This window comes from Brachypodium distachyon, chromosome 2 (assembly GCF_000005505.3).
Source record: "Brachypodium distachyon strain Bd21 chromosome 2, Brachypodium_distachyon_v3.0, whole genome shotgun sequence".
Taxonomy (NCBI): Eukaryota; Viridiplantae; Streptophyta; class Magnoliopsida; order Poales; family Poaceae; genus Brachypodium; species Brachypodium distachyon.
In genome coordinates, this window is record NC_016132.3 from 22,294,540 (window position 1) to 22,308,399 (window position 13,860).

The following is a 13,860-nucleotide window of genomic DNA, read 5'->3' on the forward strand; positions in this document are numbered from 1 at the left end:
AATTCTGTTCTGTAAGCCGTAAAGTACGGAGCCATGAACATCAAGAACAACGTGATCAGAGTATCCAAACATACCCTGCCGCTTTGATGATTACGTTTTTACCTCTAAACTCAAGGTACTCCCTTGTTTTTGAGGTGGTACTCTCCTCTCTTCACGTTGGAGTACTGTATAACATTGTCCATCGGATTAGAGAGAATGGAGGATCCATATTCATTGAGGGGTACAGTAAAAGAGCTCTAAACTTAATCTCACGGTCTTACTGTTCAGCCAAGCTCGAGTACGGTGAACACCTGCAGGACACAAAAGCTTAGAATGGACCAGCGCCGGTACTAGCTAGGTCGATCAGTTTTAATGCCTAATCAAGCGGCTGGAACTGATCGAATCCCATTAAGAGCTTGTTCGTTTTCCAAAAATTCCTCTGGGTTCGAGGGGGATTGGAAGGGATTAAAGAAAAAATAAACTACATTTCCTCTCAATCCCTGCCATTCCTCTTGATTTTGTGGGGTTTGGCCACAACCGAACAAGGCCTAACCACGGTGGCCTTTGTTGAAAGGAAGGGCAATTTCTTCACTAAGCCTGCCGAGACGCGATAAGCTTGCGTCCTTGCCTGCCGCTGTGTGCCCCGGCGCGTGACATTCGTCCGCTGACTGCTGTGCCCCTTGCCTCCACTGCAGCTTTACAAAATGCTACAAATGCCGAGACGAGGGCACGGCGGCGACGGCCGATGGATCTCTTTGAGCCTCCTTCCATCGGAGCTAAAATCGGAGCACACGACGAAGGGCTCGGAAGCCGGTGCGGTTAGGATATGACTGCGGTGCTAGCTGGAAACGGTAATAAGCCGGCCGGAGAGCTCTGGCTAGCTCGGTGTTATCATGACGTATACTGCCACACGCATGCTGGGATGGATGCCTACGCGCGCTACCCACACGAGTCATAACTCGTTTAATTTGCTCGGCAGGGGCAGCCTTCTGCTCCTCACGGGTGCAGGGCCATCATGAATCATGATTCGTGGCCGTTCAAGGCACAACAGCCGCTCGATCGAGCACCGTGGAACGATTCAATCCGGCCCTGTCTGATTTCCGTCAGCAGTTGGTAGCAGTACTTGCTAGTACTTGGTACTCTTCGTATTATTTTTGTTCTGTTACGGAAAACGAATATGGCGCATCGAGAACCTTGTTCGTTCGTCCTCACGTGTTTCATGTTCCTTCTTCGACGCTGTAGTTCGAACTGTAGTCCTAACAAGTCAGCATGTACCGATTCCTGAGTGACCACAAGGAGTGTATTTGTTGTGATTCCACGCATTAACACGACGAGTTCAAAACTAAACTCCGCTCAACTCATGTGACTGACGAGTTAGCTCAATAAGTTTGAAAACAAAATTGGACATGTATGTGCTCTATCAATTTAAGTGCTCCATAAATTTAGAGCTCTTTTACAGTACCCTTCAATAAATTTAGACCGTTCATTTCGTTCCATCTAACGGATCAATGCAATTGGTACTCTAGTCCAATTGACCAGGAGTACCATCTGCGAAAACTAGGGAATACTTACCTTACAGGGTTAAACTCGTAAATTCAGAGGGTCGTGAACGTCCAAGCAAGGGGGTGGCTACTACCGGATCAATTTTATGGTCACCGGCAGTTTTTGGCCTCGGTGATCGATGGGCAGAGGGACTGTGTGAGATGGTGTCACTACTAATTTTTCCGTCTCATGCCATCCTTTTTTGTCGCCCCGAGGTGTGTTTGGATGCAATACATAGGATTTGTTGCCACCGGAATCGGTTTTCCTTGCTATAGGGGGTCATGTGGTGGTAAAAGGGGGGCATGTTGCATCGCCAGATCAGAGTTGCGAGTGGGGCTTATTCTGGTTGGAAAATGTACAATAGATGGCCACGTCTCAGTATTGCGTTGCAACTAGGACGAGGTTATGGCCACTCTTTACGTCATGGTAGATATAGGTAATCCGTATTGCAATGACATGTCAGGTTGAAAGTGCTTGTTGTCTGCATCGCAACAAACTCCAGGATACAGCAACGCAATTGTGGATGTTGGCAAAGGTGCATCACAGATAGCAACGCAAAATGTAATCGATGCATATGAGCCTTCGATATAGCAACAAACACCTGATGCGCGGCAAGTGGAGGGTTCAAATAGCAACGAACACATGATGCGGGGCAAGTGGTGGGTTCGCAATAGCAACGGCAACTAGGATCGTGGGCTTTGACATGTCATCATTGCAATACATGGGAGTGGTTGCTATTTGTAACGTTGAAAAAAAAGGACCCATGACAGGGGCCGTATTGGCGTGCAAAGGAGTTCTCACTCTAGTGCAGCCTCGGATCACAAAGTCACCAGGGCGACAAAGCCAATTAGGCCTAGGCAGTAGGCAGTTGATCGTATATGTTGTTTACCAGAGAAGTTCAATACGTGCGGGTGAAGAACCTATTTATGCTGGTCGTTGTGCGCGTAAACAGGCGAGGTGGGACTAAACATCCCACCTCTTGTCGCATGTGTGCTCCCTGGCCTTGTTGGGCTGCGAGTAGGGGGGCCCAAGACCGGCCCAGGAGGGCGCTCAACCCCAGCCCGTTAATATTCTTTGTTTCTTGAGAGTAGTACGGTCTTACCCAACACCAGCCCGTTTTGCTATTTGTAATATTAAAAATGAAAAATGCTCTTACCCAACCCAGCCCGTTAATATTCATGCGGAAAAGCCCATGTACAGCCCACAAGTCCATATTGCAACTGCAACAAATGTGGGTGGTTGCTATTTGTAATATTAAAAAAGAAAAATGCTCTTACCCAACCCCAGCCCGTTAATATTCATGCAAAAAAGCCCATGTACAGCCCACAAGTCCATATTGCAACTGCAACAAATGTGGGCGGTTGCTATTTGGCATGGAGAGGGTTTTCAACTACCCGATCGAGCCTTGGATGAGACTAGGCTTATTACCCAATCAACTGGCAAGAGGGCCCCATGATCACTGGGACAACCGGGCAGAGCGGTTAAGTATGTAGCTTGTTTGTCAGAGGAGATCGATACATTGAGGAGAAGATCCTATTTAAGCTGGTCCACATCACTGTAAATAGTCGAGGTGGGACTAAACATACCACCCCTGGTCACCTGTGTGCGCCGCGGCCTTGTTGGGCCTACGTAGGGGAATCAAAGGTCCCAAATTCAGCCCAGGAGGGCGCTCAGGCACGTACGGCGGCCCAGGAGTGCGTCGGGTATTAGATAGAATAGTTCTCCGATTAGAAATAGAATTAGATTCTATATTTCCGTCTTTTCCTAAAAAAATACTATATATACATCTACAAGTCGGTCGCCTAGAAACCAGAAAATCGAGAAGGGAAAAGCAAGGACGATGCTGGTGCTACGATCGTACATGCGACCCCCGCGGAAATTCCCACGGTATGTACGACGTATCGATCATCCATATGTGTTTAAGATATATTTGTATGCTCTTTTCGAATGCTGATTGATCTTTAAATTTCGTGTTCACGCATGTCGCTATGTTTTTTGCTAAGTTCTAGATCAATGGCACACAATGATCATAGTTGGATGCTATTGGATGCGACACACAATACGTGGCAAACTAGATTCGCTAAATACATTGATGAAGCATTTTACGGCAGCAATCGTCAGACTGCACCCTGTCCATGTACTAGGTGTCGTGGCTTGACATACAAAACAAAGATACAGGTTGAACAGGACTTGCTTGCAAGAGGGTTTCATAAGGACTTCATTATTAAAGATAAACGTCGTGCTGCTGAACGTAGGGTTTTGGATGATGGTGTGGATGTTAGTGAAGCCAGAGCACATGACGATGTGGACTGCACCAAAGATCTGGTTACATCACTAATCAGTGGTGCTATAGATGGGAAAATTACGGGTGCTGATAAACAGGAGCCAAATGAGTCTGCAAAGAAATTCTTCAACTTAATGGAAGAAGCGCGGAAAGAATTGTACCCAGGTTGCAAGGAGGCTACCAAAGTATATTTCATTGTCAGGCTATTTCAGATTAAGTGCATGTTCGGTATTAGCAACCAAGGCATGGAGCAAATACTTCACTTATTCAGTCTTTTGCTCCCCAAAGGACATTGTATTCCAAATAGCTTAGAGAACATTCGGAAGGTAGTTCGAGATCTTGGGCTGGACTACCAAAAGATCCATGCATGCGTGAATGACTGTGTGTTATTTCGTGGAGAGTACGAACAGATGGACACCTGTCCAACATGTGGGGAAAGTAGGTGGAAAAATAAAGATCCTGATGGGGTTGGCGATTCTAGTAGCAATGATGGAGTAAAGAAGAAGTTGTTTCCTCGTAAAATACTTAGATATTTTCCACGTATTCCTCGGCTGCAAATATTATATATGAATGAGATCACATCGTCGTACATGCGTTGGCACAAGGAAGGATTGGTGTGCGATGGGAAATTGAGGCACCCGGCCGACTCTCTGCCATGGAAGCACGTCGATGACAAATTTAAGGAATTTGCATTGGATCCACGTAATGTTAGGCTGGGACTTGCATCAAATGGCTTCAATCCATTCGGGATGCTGAATGTGACTTACACTACGCGGCCTGTGAAATTAATTCCTTATAACCTTCCACCTTGGTTGTGCTTGAAACAATCGTACTGGATGATGTCGACGCTGGTACCAGGGCCTAAATCTCCAGGAATGAACATTGATGTGTATTTGCAGCCTCCGATCGATGAGCTTAAAGAGCTGTGGGTTAAAGGAGTGGAAACATGGGATGCCAAGGTGAAGAAGAATTTTACTCTACGAGCAAGGCTACTTTGGACAATAAATGATTTTCATGCATATGCGATGTTATCTGGTTGGAGCACAAAAGGCAAGTTTGTTTGTCCTTATTGTCACAGTGAAACTGATCATTTGTGGTTAAACTACGGTTCGAAGCACTACTACATGGGTCATCGCCGTTTTTTGCCTTCGGGCCACAGGTGGCGAAGGAACAAGGCCAGCTTCAACAACAAGACTGAAACCAGGGAGTCGCCAGTGCCTCTCAGTGGTGATGAGGTATTGGTGCAGTACGAAAGTTTTGAGCAAGTCACTTTCGGAAAGGAATCAAAGAAGAGGAAGCAGCGTGATGAAGTCAATAGATGGCACAACTGGAGGAAGAAGAGTATTTTTTTTGAACTTCCTTACTGGAAAACATTGCTTATACGCCATAATTTGGATGTGATGCATGCTAAGAAGAATGTGTGTGAGAGCTTGCTGGGGACTTTGCTTGGTTTAGAAGGTAAATCTAAGGATGGTGAGAAGGCTCGACTTGATCTGGAACATATGGGTATTAGGAAGGATCTGCATCTAGAGATCGACAAGGGTAAATACAAATTGCCACCATCGTTGTACAACTTAGAGAAAGAAGATAAGCAAATCTTGTGCAAATTTCTACAGCAGGTGAAGATGCTAGATGGTTATGCCTCAAATATCAGGAGATGTGTTGACGTCACTAGTTGCAAGATTACAGGAGTTAACAGTCATGACTACCATGTTATGTTACAAAAACTATTACCCTTGGTGTTACGCCATTTATTGCCTCCAGCTACAGTGATCCCATTGGTACAACTCATCAAGTTCTTTAACGTAATTTGCTCGAAGGAGCTGGAGGTTACTCAACTAGAAGAACTTAACAAATCTATTGGAGAAACGCTTTGTCGCCTTGAGATGATATTCCCCCTAGCATTTTTTGATATTATGATGCATTTACCAGTTCACCTTGCTGGAGAGGCTAGACTTGGAGGCCCTGTTTGCTATAGATGGATGTATCCAGTTGAGAGATACCTACGTACCCTGAAAGGCTATGTGAGGAACAAAGCAGCCCCAGAAGGTTCAATAGCTGAGGGATACATATCAGAGGAGTGCCTTACGTTCTGCTCTCGGTTCTTTGACGATGTTTCTACAGAGGAGAATAGGCCAGATCGTCAAATAAGGAGCGCTGTTAGTGAACCACCTTGTGGCCTAACTGTATTTGGAAGCATTGACTACAATCGTGCGCACGATCTCGATACTGTAAGTCATTCTGTTTTGCAAAGGATGAGGCAGTACATATTATCCAACCGTGAAAAAGTCACTCCATGGATAATGTAAGCAACATGTAAAATCTAAATTATTAATTTATACTATGTGTTGACTACATTGAACTGATAATTAACCTCTATAATCAATACTATTGCAGGCAGCATATGGATGCATTGAAGAAAACCAGCACGAAAAACGTTGAACAAAGGCACAAGGAACAATTTGTGTCATGGTTTGAGCGTGAGGTGAGCGATATTTCATTTCAATTTTAGCTATGGTCACAAAATTATGTATGTTCCTAGCTAATACAGGTCCCAATAATTGTAATTGCAAATTAAAAACTGAAGGAAAAAGGAGAATTGGCAGACAAAGAACTATACTCTCTAGCTCGTGGTCCGGATCATCGAGTTCGTCTGTCCAATAGGTGCCTCATCAATGGTTTTCTCTTCCGGACCGCTTCTATAGAGAAGAGACCAACCACTCAGAACAGTGGTATTGTCGTCAGGGGCGATGCAGGCATGGAGTGGTACGGAGTGATTGACAAAATCATTACCCTGGATTTTCCAGATGAGAAGGAAATCATAGTGTTCGAGTGCTCCTGGTTTGATGTTCCAAAAGAAAATAAAGACAAATCAAAAGGATACAAAAGAGATGAATATGGGATTATCGATGTTGATACCACTGTGCATCGATTTTCAGAGGAGCCATACATCCTGGCGACACAAGCAGAGCATGTGTGTTTTGTCAAAGGCGCAAAGAAACTAAGTGGTGCAGCGTCCTTAAACTGAAACCTAGGAACCTGTTTGCAATGCCTGATAAAGATGAAGACAGTGGTGATCCAGGTGATAGAGATGTGGAATCGATTGTAGTAGGAGTCGAACAGATGAATGTTCAACAAAAACAAGATGATCTGACAAATTGGCGTAGGACTGGCGTGGAACCGGTTACTGGTGATGTTGCTGTTATTCAAAATGCGTAAGCGTCAGCCATGCCTGAACCTGATGACGCGGACATACCAGAAGAAGACATTGATGACGATGACACGTATGTTGATGATGGAGTCGTTGCTCCAGTACTTGACGAAGGAGACGATGGCCCATAGTTTTCAGTTTGCACCTTACATTAGTTTGCCTTTCATTTCATCTTTTGCTGAAACTTTTAGGTCTTGTTGGGTATATGCAAGTTTATTTATTTGTCATCTTCACATCCTAATTTTCAACATGTTCAAAAATATTCAATCCAACGAACTGGACATAACTTAGCATTTCATAACATAGGTTCCATACATTTGAATGTGTCGCACCAGTGGCACACGGGGTGCCACCGTGCATGACGTGTGGGTCGCCTCACCCGCTCCCCGCAAGGATAGTGCTCCGGGCAGCACCGTGCAAGCTGCCTGGCAAGCCACCAGCCCGGTAGGGCTAGCCAGGCTAGGGGGTTACCCTGGAAGGCAACAAGAGAATCCCTGTCTGGGCGCTCCCCGGGAAGGTCACTTTCCGGGGAGGGTGTTCCCGGGCGCGGGCGCTTGCTACAGGGGCGGTACCAAACGGACAGAGCATCGACGCCACGTGGCCGCCCGGCGGGCTCCCTGTGCGCAGGGCTCGTCAGGGCAAGGAGTGGAGCACAAGCCAGCATTGAATGCTCCGACAGAAAGGGGATTCCCCGTCTAGTCAGCCCACAGTGACTGACCCGCTGTGAATTCTAGGCACCTAGCACCCCAGTCGCAGAGCTACTCACCATGCATGCAAACCAGTGTAGCGATGGCAAGCTGCCCGAGTTCTTTGCTCGCCATTTGTCACCCATGCACCAAGGCACCTGTGGTATCCCCTTGAGTATAAAAGGAGGACCGTTGCCAATGGTCTCGGGGTTCGGTTCCTTACGAGTTCTAGCCAGAAATAGCAAGTAATCCTTAGCAGAAAAGGAGAGAACGCCCGGGAACTCCCCTGGCAACCTGTAAACCCTTGTTCACTTATTAATAAGAACACAGAAGTAGGATGTAGGGTTTTACACCTCAGGGTGGCCTGAACCTGGGTAAAACGGTCGTGTGCATCTTCACGCTTGACATTGGCCTCGCCGGCGATCGTCGGAGCGATCCCCGACGCCCTCTGCCGAACCTAAAGGGGGTGCCGCACACCCTCGGTGTCTACACCCCGGGCTACGACATCTGGCGCGCCAGGTAGGGAGAGCGTGTGGATAGCGCATCGGAGACCACCCGCGCCGTCGTCTGCAGCTACATCGGCGTCGTCTTCTTCGCCGACAGGACCAGTCACACGACGCGCAACCCGCGTCGCAGGGTCAGGAGAACCCTGAGCCCTCTTGGGTGCAGCAGTCGCAGCTGCCACCCCTGCCTCCTCGGCCGTCAGCGGACAACCGGCTAAGGGGGCCGGCGGCTCCCAGCACTGGAGCTAGTCGCGCGAGCGGCCACGATGCCGCCCACACCGGCTAGCGGGTTCACTCGCGGGCCGAAGACGTGCAGCGGCAGCTGCGCCACAAACACACCGCGTCGCGAGCGATGTCGTCAGGATCGCACCTTACCCTCCCGGGTGCGCCGGGGGATAGGGTCGGAGGGCAGCCGGTCGGAGAACCGGCTGCCTCCAGCCCAAACCCCAGCGGAAGCCATCATCGCCGCGCGGGTCATGGTGCGCTACGAGCCGCAGCAAGGCACGCCGGAGCACGAGGCGTGGAGTGCGGAGCTGGACGCGCTCCTCACGCTCGCCGCCCAGCAGCCGCAAGGCGAGGGCGCCCGGCAGGGAGAAAACCCTCCCCCGCAGGGAGGGCCGGGAGGCGAGGATCCCTTGGGGTCCTCGGATTCGTCACCTACTGTCACGCGCGGGGCATTCTGAACGCTCGCCAGCAGGAGGACCTCCGCCAGCGCCTAGAGCGCCGGCGCCGGCATGAGGCAAAGCGCCCGCGTCCAGAGGAGCAGGAGGATGCTCCCATGGGCGCCGAGGATGGCTGCACCGCATTCACCCGCGAGCTGCGCCGGGTAACATGGCCCCACAAGTTCCGAGCGCCAGCGCTTGGGACGTACGACGGGACTGTTGTAACATTCCAAAATTTTCCCATTTTGGAATGTTAAATAAAATATTTATTTTAATTAAAATATTGGTTTTGGAAATATTTTGGTTGTGAAATTTCGAAGGATTTGAATTTTTAGGACTTATTTAAAATTTTCCACACCATGTTTGAATATTCAACAAAAGAGTGGATTAATATGACTATCCGAAATTATACAACATGGTTGGGATATTTTGATAAATTCAAAGTATTTTATTTGGAACCATTTGCATATTATGATTTTATCCGGAGTATTATTCGCATCTTAATAAATCCTATTTTCTTTTTGAAGGATTTATTAGCACACTAAATTTCCAATTTGGATGCCATGACCATTTGAGAGCATCGTTGGAATATTTGAATCAATGAGAAATAATTTCTGAAATTTATTTAAATATTAAAAAAAGGAATAATATGATTTTCCCAAGTATATGGTGGGAAAACATATTTAATGATTCACCTATATTTTTCTCGATATTTGTTTTGTCGTGATCATTTTGTTTCCGAGAGGAAACTATCAAATATTCGAGAAGAGGATAACGTGACATCCTCATGTGCAAATGTTATTTCAACATTTATTCCGTCATTGAGAGTGGGATAACGTGACTTGCCAAATATATATATAGTTGGAAACATCTGCGATGGTTTACATGGTTTGTGATTTGGTGTTATAAAGCTATTTGGGAATTTGGTGAACCATGTAATTATTATGAGATTTTATTTGGAGTTCAATTATTTGGAGTTCAACCCAATGAGGTATTTAGCTAAGGAAGGGTTCTAGTGCAAAGTATGCCAACCCAATTTTTTATTGGAGTTTAAACTAATTTATGAAACAAAAGTTTCATAATAGATTTCAAAATCTATTTTATTTATTACTTATAAAGCCCTAATGACATTTATATAAGCAAAAGTATTTTTACTTATTTTATTTTGAAAGGATTCAAGTCCCAAAGCTCACTCTTTGGAGGATTTGAATTTACAAATTTTCTGGAATTTATTTGAACTGATTTGGAGTTAGTAATCAAAAGTTATGAATAAAAACAGAAAAAAGAGGAAAAAAAAAGGAATGGACCGACCCAAACTGGGCTGGCCCAACTTACCTGGCGCCCCAGCCTAGCCCAGCCGGTCGTCTTCCTCCTCCCGCACGCACGAGCAAGCACGCGCACGCAATCTCCTCCACAATCCCCGCCCTTCCTTTTTCCGTTTCGCGTCCAGGTGCTATGAACCTAAGCCCACTGCTCTCCTCTTTCCATTCCGCTCCTTAACTTCCCCGAATCATGGCTCTCAATGCCATGAAGCACCGGCGCCCTGAATGCCGCCTGTTGTCATCCCGCTCCCGATCTCCTTCCATGACCGATGAAAGATGATTCTGAGCGCGTCACTTCGAGCCCCCACCCCTCCTCCCTCATTCCTCTATTGAGAGTTTTGCCTCTAGAGCTGTGTAACGCCCGGTGCCATGACCGTCTTCTCCGCCCGTCGCCACCGCCATTGTTGCCGGTGAGCTCTCTTCGAAGGTCCGTTTGTAAATTCATTTCACCGGTAGGCTCCTATGACCCGTGTCTACCTCTGTGACAAGGTTGTGCGAACAACCGTCGCCGTTGGCCGCGTCGTCCCCTGACCCCATGCCGACGCCACGCCTGGAGCTCTGCCCGTCGACGTCCGGATGCGTCTCCGACCGCGCAAGCCGCATCATGATGTCTGCCTCGATGTCGCGCACGTCCCTAGACTCTTCCACGACCACATCGACCCTGCCGACGACTCCTTTGCCATTTTCCGAAGTCCGGCGAACTCCATTTCGGTGAGAAAACTTTCAGCATGATCTGTTTTGATTAGCCATGTTTAGATGCCCATATCTTTAGGTCTGTGTATCATTTTTGGCCGAATCTTTCTGTTGTTGTTAGATCACGTCCTCCTCTATAGATCAGGTCAGATTGTATACCCCGTCTCGATGATCTTCTGTAGTGCATCTTCGTTGGAAATTGCTATTCACAGTATGTAGCTTCTGGATTAGCCACAGATCTTCCAAACCTTCTGTAGTTCATCAATTAGATCCTGTTCTACACATTAGTGTACTTGGTGCGCAAGTTAGGATATTTCTACAGTAGTGCATCTTCAATCAAAAGTCGTATCTGTTAACAGTGTCACATCAGTTAGCTGTCTTCCGGAGCCTATATCTTTAGAGCCGTTACTTCAAATTAGATGATTCTTTCTGTCATGTCAAGATGAAATCCAAATCTACATCCTAGACCCCTTTTAACACCTTTCCAAGTTCATCCACACCAGTACATCGTCGTTGCAAAACTGTACCCTTAACAGCCTCCCATCCTAAGCCGTTTTTCTGTCGCGACAAAAAAACAGTACTGTTTTGAGTAGCTTCATTCCAGGCCTTATATCTTGTGAACCATAGTTCCTTTTCCGCCGATTATTTTTTTGTTGTGTAGAGCACACCAAGATATGCAGTTTAGACCACTTGGTGCACTTTTTCCCACATAGCCACACTAGTCAAATTTCAACCAAACTCTGTATCTTTTAGCACTGTCTTATTGATTAGCAATGTTCCAAAGCCCATACATGTCGATCCATAGTTTTAAACCAGTTCATTCTTTCTGTTGTGACTAGAGTACACCAAACTCTAATTTTTGGACCACTTTGTACACCTTCCAAAGTTATTCTACAGTAGCCCATGACCCCTAGAAAATTGTATCTGTTAACAGGCCGTAGGTTACCAAATCAATTCCGTTCCAACTCCGCTTTTGTCCCAACCTTATTGCTACCTCTTAGATCTATGCCTAGGACAACCTAACAGTAGTTAGGTACTATTTAATTTAAACTTTGTATTTGCTTTTGGTTCTTTAACTGGAGTTATGATTCGGAGTTCTCGAATAGTTATTTATTATTGCTTTTCGTTCTTCGCGATAGATTATACGGAGTGCGGTAACTGTTAGTATCGACAAAGAAGAAGAGTACAAAGATATAAACAGGCAAGTTTCACTTTGATCATAAATTCCCATTACATTCCTTATTTTAGATACTTATGCACTAGTGTTGTGTAGTTTGCAGTGATAGGGATATTACTCGTATCTATGCTAGCTATATTTTGTCCTAGTAGAGTAGTATACCTGTGCCATTACCCTTCCACCAATTGCCATCGTGTAGTTGAATGCTATGCTATGTTAATATACGTGGGAGGGAACCTCAATTACCTTAAAACTGTTATTGTGAAGTATTTTGAAAACTGGCAAAAACAACTTTAATGAATCGTCCTGGGTGGGCTGCTTTGAGATTTTGAGATGTTATGCGATGTCAGGTCCATTTCTATGGGTCCCTCTGAGTCGAGTCCCCATGGATTCTGGGATGGATCGTCCATGGACGTCTCCTCGTGGATTTGGAGAGCGCTTGCGTCGCAAATGTGGAATGCCACCCGGGGTAACCAGAGACTGGACTAATTTCCTATTTAATTGCTTCCAGTACAACCACATGTTAATATGGGCTCTGGCTGGATGGAGTAAGAAATATGAACCCAGATCCGAGGGATTGTAATGAGGTAGCTGTGTAGGTGAGAGCGCGGGTCCCTTAGGTGGTCTAGGGGATTATATTCTGAAAATTCTTGAAGTCGATGTCGTTGCTACTCTACCCTAAGGACAGCAAGGGATTAACACGTCGAATTCTTGTGGGGAATGTGTACAACCTCTTGAGAGTGCCAAACTAAGTACTTAGCCGTGTCCCCGGTTACGGACAATTATGAGCAACTAGATTTGGGAGCTGTAACGAAGGTCTCACTCATTCCAATTTTTTAAATAAAATGAATGGTTTAAACAGGGTAGGAGCAATTGATGTATCTACTCAATGTGCTCTAGGTTAATAGGAGCATGGGTGTTTCTACCCCGTGTCCAATAGTGATAAAACTATTTATTTAAAAATGATAGGATGAAACATTGATGCTTTTATGCAAATAGCCAAACCCCTACCTTGCCAAGTAATGCATGTACTTGTTAGGTCTGCTATAACCCTTTGGTGAAATTGCCAATACATTCAATGTATTGACCCCCTAGTGGCTGCAACGTTGAAATGTTGCCGATGAACCAGTAAAGAGTGGGGTACGAATTGTTAGGGTTGCGAGTTTAAATTCCAACATGTTTTGACTGTGGAGTTGTTATGGGACTCCGGTATCTTCTGCCTTCTGCTGCAAGATTTTATTTTTCTCTTGAGCTAACCCATGAGGTTACGCAATATGTAAGGTACTATTTAATTCTGGATCAATACGATGTAATATACTTTTGACCTTTGTATCTTAATATTACATCTTGAAACTGTGTGTGCTAGCGAGTCGATCTAGGGACTAGCACTGTAGGCACATAGATCGAACCCTGTACGGGGGCGGTCGCTTCAACCGTGAACCCGAAGGATTTCCTCCTGACCTACACATTGGGGATGCACGCCATCGGCGCCGGCGACAAGGTCAGCGCCAACTGGTTCCTGATGGTCCTCAAAGGATCGGCGAGAACTTGGTTGCTCAACCTGCCTGCCGGGTGCATAGCTTCATGGGCTGACCTGCGTGAGCAGTTTGTGAGCGTGTTGCAAGGCGGCTACAAGCGCCCGGGAACCATGGCGGAGCTGCACACCGTGGTGCAGAAGCCGGGAAAGACGTTGCGGAGTTTCGTCAACCGCTTATCCAGTCTCTCCTACTCCATTCCAGAGGTGGAGGCTGCCGCCATCATCAACACCTTCGCCGTCAACGTCCGCGACCCCAAGATGTGG

At 46.4% G+C, this 13,860-nt stretch overlaps 1 protein-coding gene across 1 annotated transcript; it reads left to right on the forward strand.

The window, feature by feature from the left end:
- Positions 1–4,395: 4,395 nt before the first annotated feature.
- On the forward strand, positions 4,396–6,833 carry LOC100825808. Its single transcript, XM_024458787.1, has 3 exons — positions 4,396–6,110; positions 6,203–6,290; positions 6,393–6,833. Exons 1-3 carry the CDS (start codon positions 4,396–4,398, stop codon positions 6,831–6,833), a joined length of 2,244 nt encoding a protein of 747 aa, XP_024314555.1.
- Positions 6,834–13,860: the final 7,027 nt, after the last annotated feature.

What these genes read in the sequence shown, in the direction of transcription:
- LOC100825808 (XM_024458787.1), top strand. Translation starts at nt 4,396, where the DNA reads ATGCGTTGGCACAAGGAAGGATTGGTGTGCGATGGGAAATTGAGGCAC. An exon ending in AAAGTCACTCCATGGATAAT is followed by an intron (nt 6,111 to 6,202) that starts GTAAGCAACATG and finishes ATACTATTGCAG; the next exon opens with GCAGCATATGGATGCATTGA. An exon ending in TGTCATGGTTTGAGCGTGAG is followed by an intron (nt 6,291 to 6,392) that starts GTGAGCGATATT and finishes TAAAAACTGAAG; the next exon opens with GAAAAAGGAGAATTGGCAGA.